At 41.0% G+C, this 20744-nt stretch overlaps 1 protein-coding gene across 1 annotated transcript in view; it reads left to right on the top strand.

The window, feature by feature from the left end:
* Positions 1-4485: 4485 nt before the first annotated feature.
* Positions 4486-20744, top strand: part of LOC135495235 (oxidative stress-induced growth inhibitor 1-like) — a 35556-nt gene continuing 19297 nt past the window's right edge. The window contains exons 1-3 of the mRNA XM_064783685.1: positions 4486-4600; positions 13306-13566; positions 19932-20065. Of these exons, the coding sequence (XP_064639755.1) occupies positions 13500-13566; positions 19932-20065 (201 nt within the window). The 5' untranslated portion in view covers positions 4486-4600; positions 13306-13499. The remainder of the gene's footprint in view (positions 4601-13305; positions 13567-19931; positions 20066-20744) is intronic.

The raw sequence follows: 20744 nt of genomic DNA, 5'->3' as shown, positions 1-20744 counted from the left end.
TGCAAGTACACGGGAAATCGAAATCGTACTTGAGTCATCTCCATCACGTGAGTTTCTTTGCCGTTTGATGAGATCTGTCAGCAACGTTTCCTGCAGTTTCCAAACCTTCATGCGCTGTTCGTGTTCGGCAATGCGGCGTTCCTCTTCAGTTTCTTGCATGAATATTTGCTGCTTGTAACGTTTGACCTGTAGCTCATGCTCTATCTGCTGCATGTTCATCACTGACTGATGGGCAGATGCACTGCACGGTGGCTCATCAGGGTTAGATTTACGCTTGGTTACTTTGGCTGCAGAATCTGACTCACGAATTAGGATTGGTTGGATCGAAGGAGTAGCAGGATCACTTGAAGTTTCAAGATACTGGGAGTTCGGCAGTTCCGCGGAGGTTGACGGCCTATGAGCTTCATCGAAAAACGAAGCGTCGCTGGGGGATTGCGATGAGCCAACAGCTGCAGTTGGTTTCACTCCATGGCGATTCACTGGAAAAAATGTCAAGGCCAATATTATACTGAAAGCATGGAAATGTTATTGATATCAACCCTCATATTTCTGAATTTACTTCAGGCCAACCAAATTTGTTTTTATACATTTGCACTGGTTTCAATGTAAACCAGTTAACAACAAGACTGAAAGGGTGCCTCGACTACTGTAATAGCAGCCTTGCTGGCTGCAGTCAGTCATCCGTGGCCAGACTTCAACTTGTCCAAAACCGTGCAGCCAGACTTGTTACCAGAACTAGGCGCTCTGATCACATCACGCCTGTCCTGAAGGAATTGCACTGGCTGCCGGTGGAGCAAAGAATGATTTACAAGTTGTTGGTCCTGGTCTACGGAGCGATACATGGCACAGCCCCCGGGTACCTTTGCAGCCTCATCACTCCCTACGTGCCAACCCGGCCACTAAGATCAGGGTCGCAGGATATTATAACTCAGCCAACATATAGACTCAAAACGTTTGGTGGGAGAGCATTCGAGATTCTTGCTCCCCAAATGTGGAACACTTTGGACGCCACACTGCGACAAGAGACCTCATTGGCCACATTCAAAAGTTCTCTAAAGACATTTCTATTTCGAGACTATTTCGGGGTGTGATTCAAACTAGGTGGGGAGCGCCACAGAACATTGCGACAGTGATATGGGGCGCTATAGAAATGCTAATTCTATCTATCTATCTATCTAATGAAAATCCCCTGGATTGTAAGTCGTCTTTACAATAACCAGGCATTGTGGAAAGTTTGGGTTGGATTGAGTGACGTGGCCACAATCCTAAAATAGAAATTCAATTGGACATCAAGAAGCCGGACTTGTATTCCCTGGACATTTATTTCTTTACATCGGCGTATGGTAATTTGTTGATGTGAAAGCAGCTCCATTAAATAAAATAATTAGGATATATTTGGCTTCATTTAATTCTCTGAGGATAGCCGAACCTTCACTCGTGCATGTAACATAAGCCCAGGGCTAGGCTGTTCATAAAATATGCGAGGGGAGGATGCGGTGTGCATTGATGGTGCATGTAGCACTACCAACCTGGGACATGATACCCTGCATCATCGTCAACATCATTGTCTAAAGGCTCTATGACGTCGCTACATATCGATGCTACTGTGTGGGCTGAATCATCGGCTTTGTCCTCTTCTTCCATCACTCCACCACCTGTGCGATGCCTGGCTTTCTTTTCCTTGGAAACGTCTTTTTTGGCCTTAGCCTTCATATTGTCCCACATTTTTTTATGGCCTTCATGTCCAAGTTGGAAACATTTTTCTGGCTGTTGTACCGTTTCAAAATTGTCTCTCATGCAGTTTCCTTCTGTCTCCACACTTTAGAACTGTTTTCCCTCTGTTCAATGATTCCCTTCTCGCTTTCAACCAACTGCAACAGAAGTTGCCTCTCGACATCGGTCGAATTTCTTCGTTTCTTCCCTGCTTTTTTAAGTTCATCCATCATGGAGTGCAGCAATGTACTGTACCTCTGGAACAACCACGAATTCACACTGTTAAACTGCCACTCAGGCCTATTATCAGTCAACGTGTCCTGCCTGACCTCTGCTCGCAGTGCGTGGCAGGCTATTGTTCAACGCCCGGCAACATGGTTAGGAACACCTTCAGGTCCACCTGAAGGAAAGTGTACTTTCCTAAAGGAACTCCTCAGGCGAAGTCGTTCCTTTAGGTTCACCTTACGAAAGGAAAAGGATTAGGAAACTTTCAGAATAGGCCACAAAAAAAGCTCACCTTACGATAGGTTAACCTTAGCAAAGTGGACCTTTGGAAAGGTTCACCTAACCCTATATTTCAGGAGTCTTCTAGAATACGGGCCATAGTGTTATATTTGCATAATTTGATCTCTTTGTAGGTTAATTCTACATTTTACATTTATTCGGATTAGCAGATTCCAATTATTGATGTGTGCATTATAATCATTTTATAATAGTTCTTTAGAGACGTCATTTGACACTTCACGTAAATTCAATCAACATAACTTGGTTGTTTATATTTTGACTGGAAATCATTGAGCATCAGTTATTAGGTTAATCGCCGGATTATCTTGTCTAGACGTGTGTAACGTGACTGTTTGATTACGTCATGTCTACTCTCCGCATCTTACCTTAATCCTTTGTTTATGTTTCCTTTACCATACATGATGTATTGAGTGTTTTTTAAAACTAATTAAAATTTCGAGGCTGGGAGAAATGTGGTAACTGGTGCCCATCACTTGTCTTGTATAATGTAATCATGTTAATTGTTTGTAATATTATTGTAACCTTTTGTCTTGTTTTATAAATTATAGTTAGTCACGTTTTTGGAACCATGGCGTTCACTTCATTCCTTGCATGAACTTATTCATTATCTTTCCATGAGATCCTACTCTTTGTGCCACCAAGGCGCACATATACAATGCATGTGCTCAATGACAACTTCATGAATACGTTTAGGTGACCACATGTGGAAACATAAGCATGGGTCAGTTAGTAAAAGGGACACTGCTATAAGGGGCCCTTTAGCAATTCTTTGTTAAAGTGTCACCTTAGTGGCAGGGAAGCCAAAGTCTGGTTCTGGAATACGGATGGCTGAGAGACACTTAAGGAAAGGGACACTTAGCTAAGGGACACTTAACTAAAGGGCCCTTTAAAGTTGATTTAAGGAACATCTTAGAATACGGGCCATTATCTCGCGAAAATTCAGTGAGCAGAGAAATTTCAGATTAACCATGTCAAGCGTGTTTAAGGACTTCCCAAGAGAAATCAACTCTTAAATGTTCTGGGGATCGAAAGTATTACACATAGTGTTAAGTATTTAAGGTGCTCACTGTTTAACAGAATTCTTGTCCGGGATTCTCCCACCAGATCTTTTAATTGTCCTTTTTTATCTAAATGGATTGCTGGTGGGGTTTGTGTGCAGGGATCATGGACTCGATACTTTCTGTTGGCCTTTCGTTCGCCAACTAAACTGGCTCTTTCTCCGTGGAACCGCTCGCTGTGCCCGCCGGTTGTCCCCGCTGCGGAGGACGGGATCGTGGACTCCCTCCGTGGTCTCCTCCTCAGCAGCAGGAATAACAGGGCTGGCTCAGTTGAGCACTCGATGGTGAAACTTTTGACCAAAGCCTAATCAACTGCGTTGCACAGTATTGTGTGTATCGTTTTTGCTATCTATGTGCTTTTTATCTAATGTATCGTTGTATATACATATGATATTTATACGCTATTTCTCCCCTGCGGAGGTTACAATAAATAAATAAATAAATAATCTTACAATAGATACTGAGGTCTCATTAGGGAGTTTTTCCCGAATGTAGGCCTACGCGATGACGTGCCCCGTTAACAGGACGTGACATCTATTTTAAAATGAGTTTCCAATGCGATTGCATGAGGACAACCCATTTGTGTCGTATATCACTGGAAACGCCTGATTCGCCTTATTCTGCAAGATGTTGAATCCGGCATTACATTTCTTTAAATAAATCATAAGCGTCGCATTGGCTCCTAGCTCTGTTCACCATCCCAACTGGCAATATTATACATTTCCATCTGGATAATTCTTACAAACAGTGACCATTCTGCCGTGAAAGTCAGTTGCTTACGCTACACAAAAATTTAAAAAATCGAGGGTCAACCAATGAACTTTTGAAATAATTTTGCACTAATCAGCGAAATACGCACCGACTGGCACTGGCCCGACGCACATCCCAAGTTCAGTGTACACATACGTCGGCAACAACAGTAAAACGCGTACTTTTTTGTTTAATAGCCGCCTATTAAGTAGTGCTCTACGTTTCCGAAACTCTAAATAACATGTTTTTGCCAAAACAACTGCTAAATCAACAATAGCATACTTTGAGGATCAAGAAATCAATGATTGTTTAGGAACTACGGGTTGGCCGCGCATTAATACAAAAAGCCTCCCTAATGAGACCTGACACGCTTATGAACGGAATTCCACGGTGACGTCATTCCCCACAAAATTGGTTGCCACCTAAACTTCAGGGAAATTGCCAAGTTTTGCGAGGTGTTATTTATAAATTATGTATGTCTGTATGTCTGTATGCCTGTTGTGTTACATCAGATCGGTGGTTCAAATGGCATGACTCAGCGTAACATTTCGCCGGTAAGTCTAACGAAAGCACCGTGCCGGTTTTCTCTATTTTTAGCGTCCGCTTTACAGTAGATTTTTGGAAGACCGACCATCATCCAATGAATTTGTGAATGATTCTAATTCTAAACCAACCTCACGTACATTGACACACACTGACACAGGCCTACCGCCGGCCGCCGGGTAGGCTGGAGGATACGACTGACTCTGTCTCTTGATTTCGAGGGCTCAGTCACCAGACACACGCGGTGTTAAAATAAGTTACAGCAGTTGAGTTGTGGACTTCATTGGAATTGGATGTTTGATTAGCTCATTACGTAAACGTTTCTCTGCCCTTGATGATTTTTCCGTAATGACCCGCCTTTTAACCCTTTTCAACTTTTGGTAAGTGGGTCCACAGTGATATGACGTCTTAGAGAGACGTCAAAGATATCACATCACTGTGTTGGGTCCATTTTATCAAGATTATAATTTATAATTTATAAAAAGTGAATGTACAGAATCTACAGTACTAACTACAATGTATCATGCTACCACATTACGCAGTGGATATTTGACCGTGTGACGGTTTCATTTTATTTGCGCTATTTAGCCGGAACTTCCGTTTGACGTGTGCAGTTTATGATTTGACCGGTATTATTACACAACCGTCGGATTTGTCTTGTTGACCCGACCGTCGGATCTCGAGTTAAGGAAATCGGTCCTGTGGACACGACGGTCTGGTGACCAATACTGAAATTCTTCACTCCAGACCCGACACCGTCGTGTCTCGAGTGAAGGAATTTGGTACTATTCACCCGGCCGTCCAGTGCAAATGCATTAGATTGCTGTTCGAATTCTGATAATTTTGATTGAAATTGGGCAAAATTGGCGAATTTTTGTCAAACCGACAGGCCCGCTTGACCTACATTCGCCGCCATTGTTTCCCCTAATTTCCCGCTCACTAACCCTAATGGCGGCTTCGGGAACGTTGGCCACCCGATGACGTCATCAACTGAGTTGTCCGGTCAATAGCGCGGGGAATCTTGACTCAAGACACGACTGTCCACCAGCAAATACATTATATTGTAGTTGGGTCAATAGCGCAGAAAATCTTCAGTCAAGACACGACAGTCGGGCGAATAATAATTTTCTTATGATTTTCGAACTTGTATATTTTAATGTTTCTATTGTTTCTGCCGGCAATGGCCATACGGCAAGTATACACGAAAAATGTTATTTTGCTGGATGACGCACACCGGTCTTCTGCACAAGGGCCTCAAGGGGTAACAGTAACTAACACCGCACTTTCATAGAAAATTTTATCCACGCTGTTCTTGTTCAGCGCTTTAATAGCGCATTCACCAGCCGAAAGACTAATAATTTGTCGCCAGCTGAGAGTGCGCGGCATCCTTCCATCGTCATCACCAGATATAAACATGTCAAAATTGCCGATTTCAACTAATTGTCCAAGTCCAAAAATCATGAACTGCGCATGTCGAAGGGAAGTTCCGGCAAAATAGCGAAAAAAATGTAAAACCATGGCACGTTCAAATATCCACTGCGCCCACATTAATGTATGTAGCTGTACAGTGTCTACATGCACCAAGTTCGAAATCAACTAAGAAATAAAGTCATATTTGGGCATTATATTTATTGACGAGAAAATCGCAAAGCCGGCATCTTCCGCCATCAATATTATTGTCACGTGCAGTAATCAATCTCCTCACCAGAGAGTCGTTCTTTACCTGTGAGGAGGTGACCGATAAAGATTAGATAAAAACACAAATTACATCAAATTTCTCCAAAGGGTTATTCCATTGTTAATTGATTTTGATAATATTCTTTTGTAATTTTAGACAGATAAGAAAATAAATCTTGATGCCCTTTTCTCTTCACAGCGATTTTGACAATATAAAAAAATACTGTTGTTGTCAGCGGTTTACACATGTAACATGTTTTCGTTAGGATATAATCTCTGACCTATTTTTTGACAGTCTGAAACGAGCCGTCTTAGAAATCGAGTTGGTTTCGAAACGGCCTTCAAATTCACTTGAGATTTTAAACAATTTTCGTCTATCGATTTGGCTTTGAAATACGTTTTTCATCAACCGCGAAGGGTACTTGTTAACATGGTAGCAATTCATGTTGTGGTTTAAAGCACATGCACTGTGTTTGTTTATTACACACTCGATAAGAAAACTTTTTTCTGGAGTAATGGCCGCTGAGGAGAGAGTTACGAAGGTAAAAGAAAGCTTCGTTGAAGTATTTTTTTTCTTTTATCTTCTTAAGTTTTAAGACTGGTTAGGCTAGAGCAAATCATTCGTTTGGCCGTAATCTTTGAATCAGTCGAACTACGGTCGATCGGCCTACCGAAACACGATTTCCGAAACACTTTGACAAATCGTGCCATTGGTCGATTGAAGTGCGCGCGCATGATCCTTTGACCAGCACAATCTTTAATTTCGTCATTGTGGGAGTTTGGAGCCAGCATCAAGGATGCTTCATGCCTCTGACTGTTAGATGGACAAAAACTGTAGTGTCAGCCAAAAAAGTCTGCCTAACTCTAAGAATTGCATCGATTATGTGACAAAATCTCATTCTTAAACATTCGTCCCCGAGGATAATTCGTCCCCTAGGAAAATTCGTCCCCGGATAATTCGTCCCCAAGGAAAATTCGTCCCTGGATAATTCGTCCCCGAGGATAATTCGTCCCCTAGGAAAATTTGTCCCCGAAAATAATTCGTCCCCAGAAAATTTTACGAAGTTAAAAGCTTCTGACTTTACTTTCTAAGACCCTTAAGTCTTGTCGAATGGACTGTAGTAATAACTACTACTTTCGATTTTTCTCATTCAGTGTAACATCTCTCTTTACTACCCTACTAGCTAGTTACCTACCCCACTATTTTTATAGTAGGTAGAGGTAGGCAGGCAAAATATTTTATTGAAGAATTTAGAGCTTTTCTTTCATTCTGACCAGTAAAAATACTTATTTGAAGAAAAACAAATTTATTTCGCCTGCCTACCTCTACCTACTATGAAAAAAGTGGAGTAGGTAACTAGCTAGTAGGGTAGTAAATAGAGATATTACACTGAATGAGAAAAGTCGAAAGGAGTAGGTAGTAGTTACTACTAGAAAGTAATGTCAGAAACTTTCAACTTTTGTTAAATTTTCCGGGGACGAATTATCCTCGGGGATGTATATTCCGGGGACGAATTTTCCAGGGACGAATTATCCACAGGGACGAATTATCTGGGGACGAATTTTCCTCGGGGACGAATTTTCCAGGGACGAATTTTCTCGGGGACGAATTTTCCGGGGACGAGTTTTCCGGGGACGAATTTTCCTAGAGCCCGAATATACAATGCATACGTGTAGAAAGTCTGCCTGCATTGTAGTATACAATACAAATGACAATCAACAGGAAAGCATGCTTCACCAGTTTGACATGTACGGTGGCCCATAGAGGACATGCGTTTATTTTCAATATAATAGAAAAATTTTCTTTTTACAATGCGTTTTTTTTTCTCGAATTACAACCGCCGTCGGATTTATTTCTCACCGCCGAAAAAAATAATTCCCACCGCCGGGTAAAAAATAATAATTCCCACCACCGCCAAAGAAAATAATATCCACTGCGGTGGAAATTAATATCGACCGCGGTGGAAATTAATATCGACAGCGGTGGGAATTAATATCGACCGCGGTGGAAATTGATATCGACCGCGGTGGGAATTAATATCCACCGCGGTGGAAATTAATATCGACCGCGGTGGAAATAATATCCACCGCGGTGGAAATAATATCCACCATTATTTCCACCGCGGTGGAAATTAATATCCACCGCGGTGGATATATTAATTTCCACCGCGGTGGATATTATTTCCACCGCGGTGGATATTATTTCCACCACGGTGGATATTAATTTCCACCGCGGTCGATATTATTTTCTTTGGCGGTGGTGGGAATTATTATTTTTTACCCGGCGGTGGAAATTATTTTTTTCGGCGGTGAGAAATAAATCCGACGGCGGTTGTAATTCGAGAAAAAAAAAACGCATTGTAAAAAGAAAATTTTTCTATTATATTGAAAATAAACGCATGTCCTCTATGGGCCACCGCAGACATGACTATGAGGACAGTTGCTGTAAAGTCAACATTTTTGGCTCACCGAAGGGGAGTCTATACAATACCGCAGTGTCCGTCGTCCGTCGTCCGTCGTCGTCGTCGTCGTCGTCGTCGTCGTCGTCCGTCGTATCCTAGTTCAAAAACAGTGGCACGTTTCTTAACCGCTAGGCCTATGAACTTAAAACTTTGTACACATGACCCCCTAGGTCAGATGACCCGTGACACTAAATTTCTGTCCGATCTGATTCTCTACTTGGCCACCAGAGGGCCAAATGTGGATATCTAAAAAGTGTGATATCTCGCTTATTAGTGACTTGTTTTCGATGAAACTTTTGTTGTAGGTACTCATAGCAAATATAAATCTTATATCAGACGGGTTTTTAATTTGACCTACTTTTCAAGGTCACAGAGGTCATATGGCGTAAATTGGCCGTTAGAGTGTAAACTATGGCACGTTTCTTAACCACTTAAGCTATGAACTTGAAACTTGGTACATATAACCCCCTATATCACATAGCCTCTGGTGCTGAATTTCAGTTTGATCTGATTCTCAACTTTGCCACCAGGGGGCCAAAAGTGGAAATCTAAAAAGTGTGATATCTCGCTTATAAGTGACTTGTTTTCGATAAAATTTTTATGGTAGGTACCCTTAGGAAGAATACATCACATATCTTACGGGTTTTCAATTTGACCTACTTTTCAAGGTCACAGAGGTCATATGGCGTAAATTGGCCGTTAGAGTGTAAACTATGGCACGTTTCTTAACCAGTAAAGCTGTGAACTTGAAACTTGGTGCATATAACCCCCTACATCAGATAACCTCTGATGCCAAATTTTGGCTCGATCTGATTCTTTATTCGGCCACCAGGGGGCCATAATGGAAAAAGTAAGAAGTGCAATATCTTGCTTATTTTTAGTGATTCGTTTTCAATAACATTTTTATGGTAGGTTCTCCTAGCAAGGATACATCACATATCATATGAGTTTTTGATCTGACCTGCTTTTCAAGGTCACAGAGGTCAAATGGCATAAATTTGTCGTTTGATTGTAACTATGGCACGTTTCTTAACCACTAAAGCTTTGAACTTGAAATTTGATACACATGACTCCCTACGTCATGTAACCTCGGACACCGAATTTCGATCTGATCTGGTACTCAACTCGGCCACCAGGAGGCCAAAACTAAAATAGGTAAAAAGTGCAATATCTCGTTTATTATTGACTTGTTTTTGATGATATTCTTATGGTACTTACTCCAAGCAACGATACATCACATGTCATACCGACTTTGGTTTGACCTATATACTATACATGTACAATGTTTCTTAATCTGGATGAATTATAAAGCACCAAATATCTATACGGTGAGCACAATGGCCCCTGGCCGTTTCATTGACAAAACTTTTGAAGAAAATTTTGCCAGATATCAGGTAAATATATATGTCAGGTATATATGTGGAAAGTTTTAGTTTTTGTAAGATTTAAAGGCCATATATCAAGGTTTGAAAACATGCTTGATACTCATGAAATATGTTGAGGGTTAAAAAAACAAGATCCCAGACATTAAAAAAATTCTAATAATAAAGTCATTATTTAGTTATTTCAATTTTCAATTTTAAACTATTTGAATTTCCCACCACACACAACTTTAGATTAGTTCCACATGTGGCCGCTAGGGATTTTTTGATGACGTAGATCAGGTCAGTCAGAACAAAGCAAGATGGCTTCCGCATACAGTTCAGAGAGTGAGAGCAGTGAATTTGAGGATGTTTTGGTCGATACAGAAGGATATTTAAACGTTGAGCTGTACATGTTCGAGCCATTAATATCACTAGATCATAATGAGAGTGATCATTCGGACGAAAGTGATTAGAATTTGTGGTTAATCAATTTGCATGGCAGACCTGCCGATATAGCAAAGAAGACATTGATAGACGGTTGCAGATGCATAACATGTATGATTTTTGAACAGACTAATGTTGCACAATATTGTTTCGCCTCGTCAGTGTTGTATCGCCAGTTATGTCATGACTCTGAACTACTATTGAAAAGTGACGGTATTATGCACAATCATCTTGACGTGACGATATAATGCCGTGCAACGTTAGATAGGCCTAGATGTCAGATGACAATAATCTGTCATTGACAGTGGCTGTCACTGACACTGACCTGTGTCGCTGTCACCTTGCTATGGCTGGAACACAAGAAGACACTATGCGGTATCACAGGCCCCAATGGGGCCTACACATTATGTATAACAACCGACCTCGGCAGCCTCGGGCATTAAATGCAATTGACATGGTTGGAACAGCTGTTAAAACAAGTGGCATTTAATATTCAGTTGGATGCAGATATCCGGCTTCATGTGATAATCCGTATCGATAAAGTGATCACTGCAAAGTTTGGCCGAAGGCCCAGGCTTCCAACACTCCAAACGTTTGCACTTCCGAATCCACAGCTTCCTCCTCTCTCGTTCAACTGGCTTTGGAAATTCATGAAAATGGGTCCCATCCGTCATTCGATTGTTCTTTGTGCTAGCCTTGACACAATTCGGAGCCACACAATACACCATAGTGAATGAAACACATTACTTTCAGGTGTGCATAATTAATTAAGGCCCTCCTGCTTTTATGATTGCATGACATGTACAGATGACCTGATCTACATCACAACTTTTGCTGAACCTGCCGCCTGGCTCTAACAAGCCAGTTGCTAGCCTGATCAGGTAATCAAGTTGTCAAACACATAATTGGCTATATCTTCAAAATGGATGGAGCTAATTGCATTTGGTTTTCTGTATTGTATAAAGTGTTAGGTACACTTTTGAAATCGTCTTACAGCAGAAAATGGCAAAAAACCTTGATATATGACCTCTAATGAAATTTGGAGGGTCTTCCATGTCCTATCCGAATATAGTATAGAGTATATAGTAGACATGCAGTGAACAGTGGTAGAACATAAAACATTTGCGGCATAAAATTTTTGTGAATGACTCACGATGGACATTTTTGCGATTGAAGAATTTTTGTTCAAGAAAATTTTAACTGTACATGTATTTTGACTCGAAGCTCTTAGTCACGGGGACTGTAGTGTAAATGTCGCCTGCCTATATATCATACTCAATTTTAGTGTCGAGTAATTAAGCCTATAGCCCACAATATGAGCAATAATTAAGCAAAAGTTGTTCAAGAGGTGTGTTTGTTTGTTAGAACCTGCTTATTGCACAGGGTATACATGTAGGCCTTCGTTGGGCCAAGCTGTACTTATGCAGTGCCTCTGTGGGAACATGGCCTCATTGACATGAATTTCAAGCTAAAAGCCAGAGATTTTCGCCGCAGAATATTTTTCACGAGCCTGACCTACTCGTGAAATTTGTAAATATTTTCTGCATGCGAAAATTTTCCATTCTACAGTATAGATGGATATATCTGCTGACGTCACGGCTAATTAGTAAACATCACGCGCACACACTCCCGTATCTCTTTAACATGGTTAATTCGTGAAGAAAAGTTGTCACAAACCATTGTCCTGTTGAGATTTCTCTAATGCTGTACGGCTGTTATTATGACAAAATTGTATTCAAGTTTTATTCTAAAATATTGTTTCATGCAAGTCACGAGATAGGCGAGAAAAGCTCCTTGTATCCAAGTGAAACCGACAATGATCCCATGATGTTGATATTGTTACGTCACGCCATCCTCTCTGTTGAGATACGAGTATGCACGCGTGCAGCCAACGGTGGTGGGTCATTTTGTAAACATGTCAATCTATACAACAGGAGCCTTGTAATTTTAAACACCAACTCGCTTGATAAATCTAACACCCAGATGTCATGAAGTTTGCAGAAAATAATTTTTGTGGTGTACTAATTTTTTTATGGCCAGTAAATTATAATTTTGATGACTTTATACCTGACTTCAAACCTGGTGAAAGCTGTTTAGGATGACCGCAGGCAAGTGCCACCAAAACGGTACATCTACTTTACAAGTACAATCTCCTACAGTACAGCAGTTGAGGTCTGGACTTCATTGAATATTTCATGATTTGATGTAGACTAGGCCTATCATACATAATCAGGCAGACACGAGGTTGGCCTTGAAATTAGCATAAGTAGTGACTCAACCACACCTATTCACGAAGTGGTTACACGTCCAACCTCGTACGCAGGATGATGCAGCTTTTTATTAATATTCTTCACAGCATGATTAAAGGTAGTTGAGCGCAACGCAGTGTTTTTTTTTAAGAAGAGAGGAGGGTATACACGAGACTATACTCAAAACGTAACATCATCATGGGCCAAGTTCTGAAGTGTCGTATGGACACCAGGGCTATAAACAGCATGATCCAGTCAGCACTCAAATAAACTTCTTTGAAATTGTCAGTTGGTAATTAAGGTATATTTTAAAGGCTTCTTAGGGGTTGAACATGCACCCCATCTGGAGGACACACTGAACAGTCTCATTCTCAACGTTGACATGTTAGATGTGGAAGGTGTCTGGTTACTTGTTTATCTTGAGATGATGCTACTGACTGTGTAGTTGTTTTTGATTTGAGTGTTAGGCTTCGACTTCCAAGTATGTCTCATTCTTGAATTCCCACATCATATTTTTCAGATGAATCACTCACCGTCCCCAAGTCAGAATAACTAAAAAGGCGGCCGAAGTTAGACAAGACACTACGCACCTTGTTGGGATTTCACGATGTCACAATCTTTTCTGCTGAAGTCCTACGCCTGCCACCACCAAGATTGTTACTGCTGTCAAGAAAAAGTGTCTTTGGTGTGTGGTTGATTAGTAAAACACATGGAATGGCTAGGAGGTCATGCTGCATAGGAAAACGATGGGATATTACTTATAAGGATGCAATTATCGTTGGTAAGTTATATTACATAATGGTCTGTTTATTTACAGTTGATGAATAAGATGGTGGAACTTCACACTCATGTTGCACTGTGAGGTTTCATCATCACAGAAAACGAATTAAGCCATCCTTAAAGCAAGGATGCACCCGCTAGAAATCGCAGGAATTAGTATTTCAGAGGTCCCAAGAGAGCTGCTTCAAAGAGAGCTGCACCAAATTCACATCACTTTCTAACAGACGAAATGACTTTCTAAATGCAATACCTTGTTTATGTCCTTGCTAACCAATTCCAACCCTCATCACAGATGCATGCTAATTGCTATCCCAAAACCGGTACTACATGTACTATGACCAGAATCCTGGCGAATACACGGTCTGGTACAGGCCTGCTATGTATCGCTATGCAATAGCCAGGGCTTCGCACCCATACGTAATTAACGTATTTGGTACGCGTTGTGATGTCTGAATACGCAAGTACGTAATTGTAAGAATTTGTACGCATTTCATTTCATTAATAAAGTACGCAAATATTTTTCAAAATAGGCATTGATGTTTGTTAAAATTGTACGTTATTTCATGTGCTTTGTACCTTTTCTTTAACAACCCCCAACGATTTCAAACCCCGCCCCGGTCCGCCGCCCCCGGTCCAACGAAAGCTTCCCGATTCCCGCCTGCCAGTTCCCGCCCTAGAAGAAGTTAGTAGTGGCGCCTATCAGCAGACAATCGAACCAATCCAGTCTCGCTCGCTGTACTCGAAAGGCTGTGTATGTGTGCGGTGTATCTGGAGGTTTGGTTTGCTTGAGGCGTTGCTTGAGATCTTAAAATGCAATGGATTCCGATTTTGACAGCGATGACGAGCAAATTGCTCCAAGTCCACATAGGAAACGTCCCTGTCCCTCTTCTACCGTTGATGTCCTGGACAGTGAAGACAAATCAGCAATGTTTTGGTCTGAAAAACCATTCAAAAAGTGGGTTTCGTTCGCTCATTGTATTTTCTGTGTTCAATATTGCATTAAAATAATTGAAAATAGAGGTGTTTTTATGGATACTCATTTATTGCAAATAATCCTCATTTCTTTCATTCAAAATATCAAAAATACTCAATTAAGAGGGAAAATACTCAATTCTGGGGGTCACAATACACACAAAAAAAATCTGGGGTGAGCAGCCCTGAATAGCTCACAATACATACGCTAATGATGAATGTAGGTAAAATAGGTACAGGTAAATTAGGTACAGGTAAAACAGGTACAGTAAAATAGGTACGAGGTAAAATAGGTACGGGTAAAGTAGGTACAGGTAAATTAGGTATGGGTAAATTAGGTATTGGTAAAATAGGTGCTAGGTAAAATAGGTACTGGGTAAAATAGGTACATAAAAAAGAGAAACTAGGTAATATAAAGGTATGATCATATATTTTTATCATGATTCTTTTATTTCTGATTTTATCAATGCTTATTGAAAGAGTTCTCTTAATGATTACTTTTTACTTTTTATGGGAAAAAAATCATGCACTTTAGATAAGTTTAAGTAAGTTCAATAGGTTAATGCATTTTCATTTAACTGTGCCAAGTTTGTGCTGTAACTCAGAGGTCGTCATTTGTGTAAAAATAAATACATGCAGTTTCATTAAACTATATTTTGCCTTCGTTGTTACCACTTGTCGTTGTCACCAAAAAACTCTCAATTCAACATATAAAAAACCTCAGGAACCCAACCCCAGACTTGAAACCTAAGAAGCCATACGATCATTAAAGAAGAACTTTTCCCCTCTGTTATTTTTGATGAGACATAGAAAATATTGAGGCCATACCAAGCTGTTGGAAACCATACAAAAGCAGAAAAAAGCAGGTGCCCTCTTGCTGTTCTACCAGACAAATCTATTTTTCTAACAACAATCAATCATAGTTACTCAGCAACAGTTAATCATTAGTTGGTAGTGATATCACCACCAGAAAAAAACAACAATCACTAGAGAATTATTTCAATAACAAGCATTAATTAGCACTCCAAGTAATTGATTAAAACAAAATTATCATAAAGTGAACCCTTTCAATAAGCTCAATTAGCATTGAAGAAGTGAAAAATTAAAAAAATCAGGGTTTCAGATAAAATTTTGTGATTGTACCTATTTTACCTAGTTTCTCTTTTTTGTGTACCTATTTTACCCGTACCTATTTTACCTAGTACCTATTTTACCCGTACCTAGTTTACCCGTACCTATTTTACCTGTACCTATTTTACTGGATACCGCTAATGATGTAGCCTCAGACAATGATGTTTTATCTGCACATAGGAGTACTAGCAATGCATTGGAACAGGCCCTGCACACCAGGTATGTGGAAATTTGAAATGGGTTTTCTGGAAGGGACGACATGTGGCGTTTTAAAAAGCTTACTTTAGCTAGCCGGGCTACGGGATGTTACACCATAGTTTATTAATGCCTATTATCTCCGGGGGCTTTAAGATTGTTTGGCTGATTCAGAAACTTAAAACAAGTTTGGTAGGCAATTAATTTTTGGCAACAGTAACACATACTACAGTGTTCTCACCAGGCCATTTCGCTAGCGCCCCGTTTAAAGTTTGGGCAGTGAAAATGCGCCCCGTCTAAAATTAGCCCGCCCTGTTAAATTTGCAGCCGCCCTCTTTAAATTCACCTCCGCCATGCTTAAATCCAAGCCAAAAGTTACACAAACATAGCCATAAATATCGCATATAAACATTCCGCCGTCACTCAACGATCATTATCCCACCGCAACCCGACTGCCAGCCATCTCAATTACCCGGTACAGCACTACATCAATAGCCGGCACGCGATTTGCGCTACACTGCCTACCAAATTCTGTGTCAAATTGCTGCTGATCGAGGCAGACTCTGTTACAAACTGCGTTATTGATATAGCGTCGGCAAGCGCCGTTCCGCAAATAGGGGGTCCGGGGAAATTTCAAAATTTGGGAGGCTGATGTAATTTCCTGGCAGCTGAGGAGATGATTTTGACGTTTTTATCGTAGCTTCGACACGGGGCATTTCTGTGTGCGACGGAAGCTTTGAGTGCCGGACATGGAAAGAACAGACAGAAAGTCGCAAAACCGCCGGGCTGGCAGTAGGCTACTAGCCGCTACGTAAGCGTTTGCCTACTCTCATTAAGAAATTTTGAGCGAGCAGTCACAATTCCAACCAATAGAATAAAAATATGCAGGCCTACCCAGTCAGTTAGCGATATCCACTTCGCGCGCCCAACTCAACTGCACTGCCCGAAGTACTACCATTACTATCCACGTGTTCCGGCAGACGACGGTCGGCCAATAACAATCACCCGTAGCCTTGGCAACGAGGTGAAGGGAGTGGACAAAAGCGCACCTGTACGATTGGCAGATAGGATAAAAGCGAATTAGGATAAAAAGAGATCGTAGACTAAAGAAGTGTACTTGCAGGTGTGCCGCAGGTGGATGATGGTGTAAAATCAGCAGTCTCTTTCAATTGATATACATGGTACAACGGGATCAAACGAGAAGATATGTGATACGTGATTTCAATTTTATTTGGCTCGGCGGGTGAAAAATCCGGCAAGGCGGCTAAGGATGGCAACTTGGCGGGCGAGTCACTGGAAATTTTGGGGATGGCGGCCTACGATCTCGCCATGGCGGCCCGGGTTGGAGAACGCTTGTAGAGGCCTAACCTCTACAAATTTTTAATAAAGTTAACATTGTACATGTATAGAATCGTCGATCATCATCATGTCATCATGAAGTAGCACAGGGCTTGCGCAGTTGGTAACTGCGCATCCGCGGGCTGCGGGATGCGCAGTTGGCTACTGCGCATCTATATTTGGCGCCGCTATCTGGTTACAAAATACCATGTGCTTTGACGATGTCGGGTGCCGGGGAGCGAGCGGGGAGGGCAAGGGGATCACAAACTTTTTTTGGAACCAGTGAATTTTTGATTCGTACAACTTCACTTTTTTATCGTATAAACTGTCTTCAGGTGCCCGTACAAACACAACTTTTTATCTCTCCGTATAATATAGTGTACCTGACTGTACAGCGCTGTGCGAACATCGTACAAAATACGGTTGAAACGTACAAGTAAACAGCGCTGCGTATGTAACGGTTTGAATACTAGTATTTACGTGGATACCCCACCATGCGTCCCTCCCGCCGACCGACGTGATGCCGCAAATTGCCGTGAAGCAAAACGTTTTGCCTACGATTCTAACGCTGCAATGTCGTTTTATATCATCGGAATTAGGCCTGAAATTGCACCTCAGAGCATCTAGGTTTCAAAATTTTTCCGGGGGCAGGCCCCGGACCCCCACGCAAAAAATGCGCCTTCAATGATATTTTTATTAGGCACTCCAAGCAAGGATACATCCTTTAGGTTTTTGATTTGACCTACTTTTCAAAGCCAAAGAGGTCAATTGGCGTAAATTGGCCGTTCGAATGTAACAATGGCACGTTTCTTAACCACTAAAGCTAACAATTTGAAACTTGGTACACATGACCCTCTAGGTCAGATAACTTCTGATCCTGAATTTTGGTCCAATATGATTCTTGACTTGGCCACCAGCGAGCCAAAGCAAAATAGGTAAAAAGTGCAATATCTCGTTTATTAGTGACTTGTTTTTCACAATATATTTTTGGTAGGTACTCGAAGCAAGGGTATATCACATGTCAAACCGACTTTGATTTGACCTATACTATTAACTTTACATATAACATTTTTTTAACCAGGATGAATTCCAAACCACCAAATATCTATACGGTGAGCACAATGGCCCTTGGCCCTTTCGTTAGGATTAGCAGAAGTGGTCTGACACCTAATAAAAGGCATGTGTTTTAAAATGCACAATTGGCTCCATAAAACTATAGAAATTGATGACTTTTCAAATATTTTAGGAGCAAAAATTGTCACAATGAAAAATGCCCTTTTTTGGCTGAAAGTTGCTCCTGCCTTTTAAGAGTCCGAAGTTACCCTGTCTTTTTGAATTCTTGGCTGAAAAACTAAAATCTGGCAAATGACACAATGGTGACATTACTTACTAAGTAACAGAAGAAGCAGTGGGCCTAATTCTGGTTCAGAAATGTCATGTGCATTGACTGACAGCAGCACAAGAAAGATGTGCACCAGAAAGTGAAACCTTGAAAAAAGAAAATTGATGAAGTGCATCTTGGCAGTGAACTAGTTCATGTAGTTAACCCTTTCGCTGCCGATTTTTTTTTTTGTTCTGCAACTGGCTGTGCTGATTGAATTTTCCATATTTTCCAAATTTCGACCATGGTTCTTATGAACCTAATTTATGAGAAATCCATTGGAGACAGAGTGAAATAATGTACATGAAAAATGTTCAGTATGACCTACTCTTCATTTTAAAAATATGAAAAAGTAGATCATGACCAATTTGCATGACGCCATCTTGAATATATAATGAGGAAAAAATGTTTTGGTCAAATTCTATTGTATTGAATAAAACTGTTATGTAACAACCAAGAATACAACTTTTTTACATCAATTCTAGTCCCTTGCAATCTTCTAACACTATCCAAACATTTTATATGCCTTGATATTCTTTCAAATATGTGATTTACTTGATATAAGTGTGTCGAAAATGCTAATATTTCACATCGCAAATTTTTTTTGCCATTTCAACCTCAATTTACTCAATAAAGTTGCATTGTTCGAAATACGGAAGTTAGTTTCGTTTTGAAGTGTGTTCACTTTTCTACCACGCCACCTATCGTATTTTGCACAAACTCGATCAGCAAGCTCATAATCGACGATCTTCTGAGGTAGGGTAAAATGTCGCACAGCGGCGACATCAGCACAGCGAGTAGGGATTAGCGTTGTGCCGAGCGGCGACATCGGCAGTGAAAGGGTTAAGGCCTTGAATTGAAGGTATTGTGCGGGGGGGGGGGGGGGGTACCTGCCCACTTATGCTATCTGAGTCAGACATTATCAGAGGAACTGAAAAAAGATCTGGTCCATTTATAATACATCAAGGCAAAACCAAACCAGGTTGGAATCACCAACCACTCGCATGATGAATTTACTGATGAGATTTTCATGCAGCGCTTATTCAAAATTGGTTCAATCAGTGTTTTAGTTTTATGACCGAAACTCAGCTTAGGAATTCCTGAGCCTAATTGTGAATTAGCTGAGTAGCGAGTTGGGAAAATCTTGTAGCCATTGTTGACCAAAACAGGGCTATTCGAGGTCTACATTTTGTAACAGTGACATGACATAGTCCCAATGATACAATAATGTTGCACGAAATTCAGGACAATTTTAGGTTCTGAATGACTGCTATTATATTGTACATAAGTGTAGGTGTAGCCCCTGTGCCGTGGCGTCAAGTTTATGGTAATCTCAATGTTTTTTTCAGGCAATGGTCCATCAGCCATCACACTGTCTTTCCTCCTGTCAGGAAACACGCCCTACTACAATGGAGCCCCAGTTCCAAATGAATTCCTGCAGTACAAACTGTCAGATAATCCAGATAAATCACTCTTTGACCTGGTAAGTGACACCTTGTACAATAGTCGGATCAATCTATGAAAAAAAAACCCCAAAACTAGTAACAAAAGTTGTTTTGCAGGAACTTGTTGGATTGCCATTCAAATCTGCATCAAAAGACAATAAAAACTACGCTTTTTGGCTCACCTGTGAGCCTTTGTCATAGTCGTCCGGCGTTAGACATGGGTGGCACGTTTCGCAATGGCTAAAGCAACTGAAGTCGAACTTGGTACACATGTACCCCTGGGTGACCGCTACTGGGAGACCAAGTTGCAGCCCCTTGTAATTCTTGGTTTGGCCACCAGGGGGCTTTTGGCAAAAGCATTAGAAGTGCAATAGCTCCCATAATAATGGTCGCAGCTCACTGGGATCAGTGGGGTGATACTACTGAGTGTCCACACTCTCCTGAGGCAATCTCGAGGCCAAAGGGAATGGGCAGCTAGGATTGATGTCACAACCGGGGAAGCAGACAACAAGGCCACCCTTACATTGTTGTGAATAAGATTTGACAACCACATAGATACAAGTACAAAAAGGCAAAGGCAAATATTTTTACTTAATCATGAATTTTTGTTAATTCTATATTGTACCCTACATGCAAAGCACAACTTGAGGATAGTGTGGAACACTTTATTCCAGGAATTGTCAGCCAAAAATGTCAGCACTCCAAACCAGTGTGAAA

Source organism: Lineus longissimus, chromosome 11 (assembly GCF_910592395.1).
Source record: "Lineus longissimus chromosome 11, tnLinLong1.2, whole genome shotgun sequence".
NCBI classification, from domain to species: Eukaryota; Metazoa; Nemertea; class Pilidiophora; order Heteronemertea; family Lineidae; genus Lineus; species Lineus longissimus.
The sequence above is the reverse complement of the archived record's forward strand: the minus strand, read 5'-3'. Positions and strand labels throughout refer to the sequence as shown.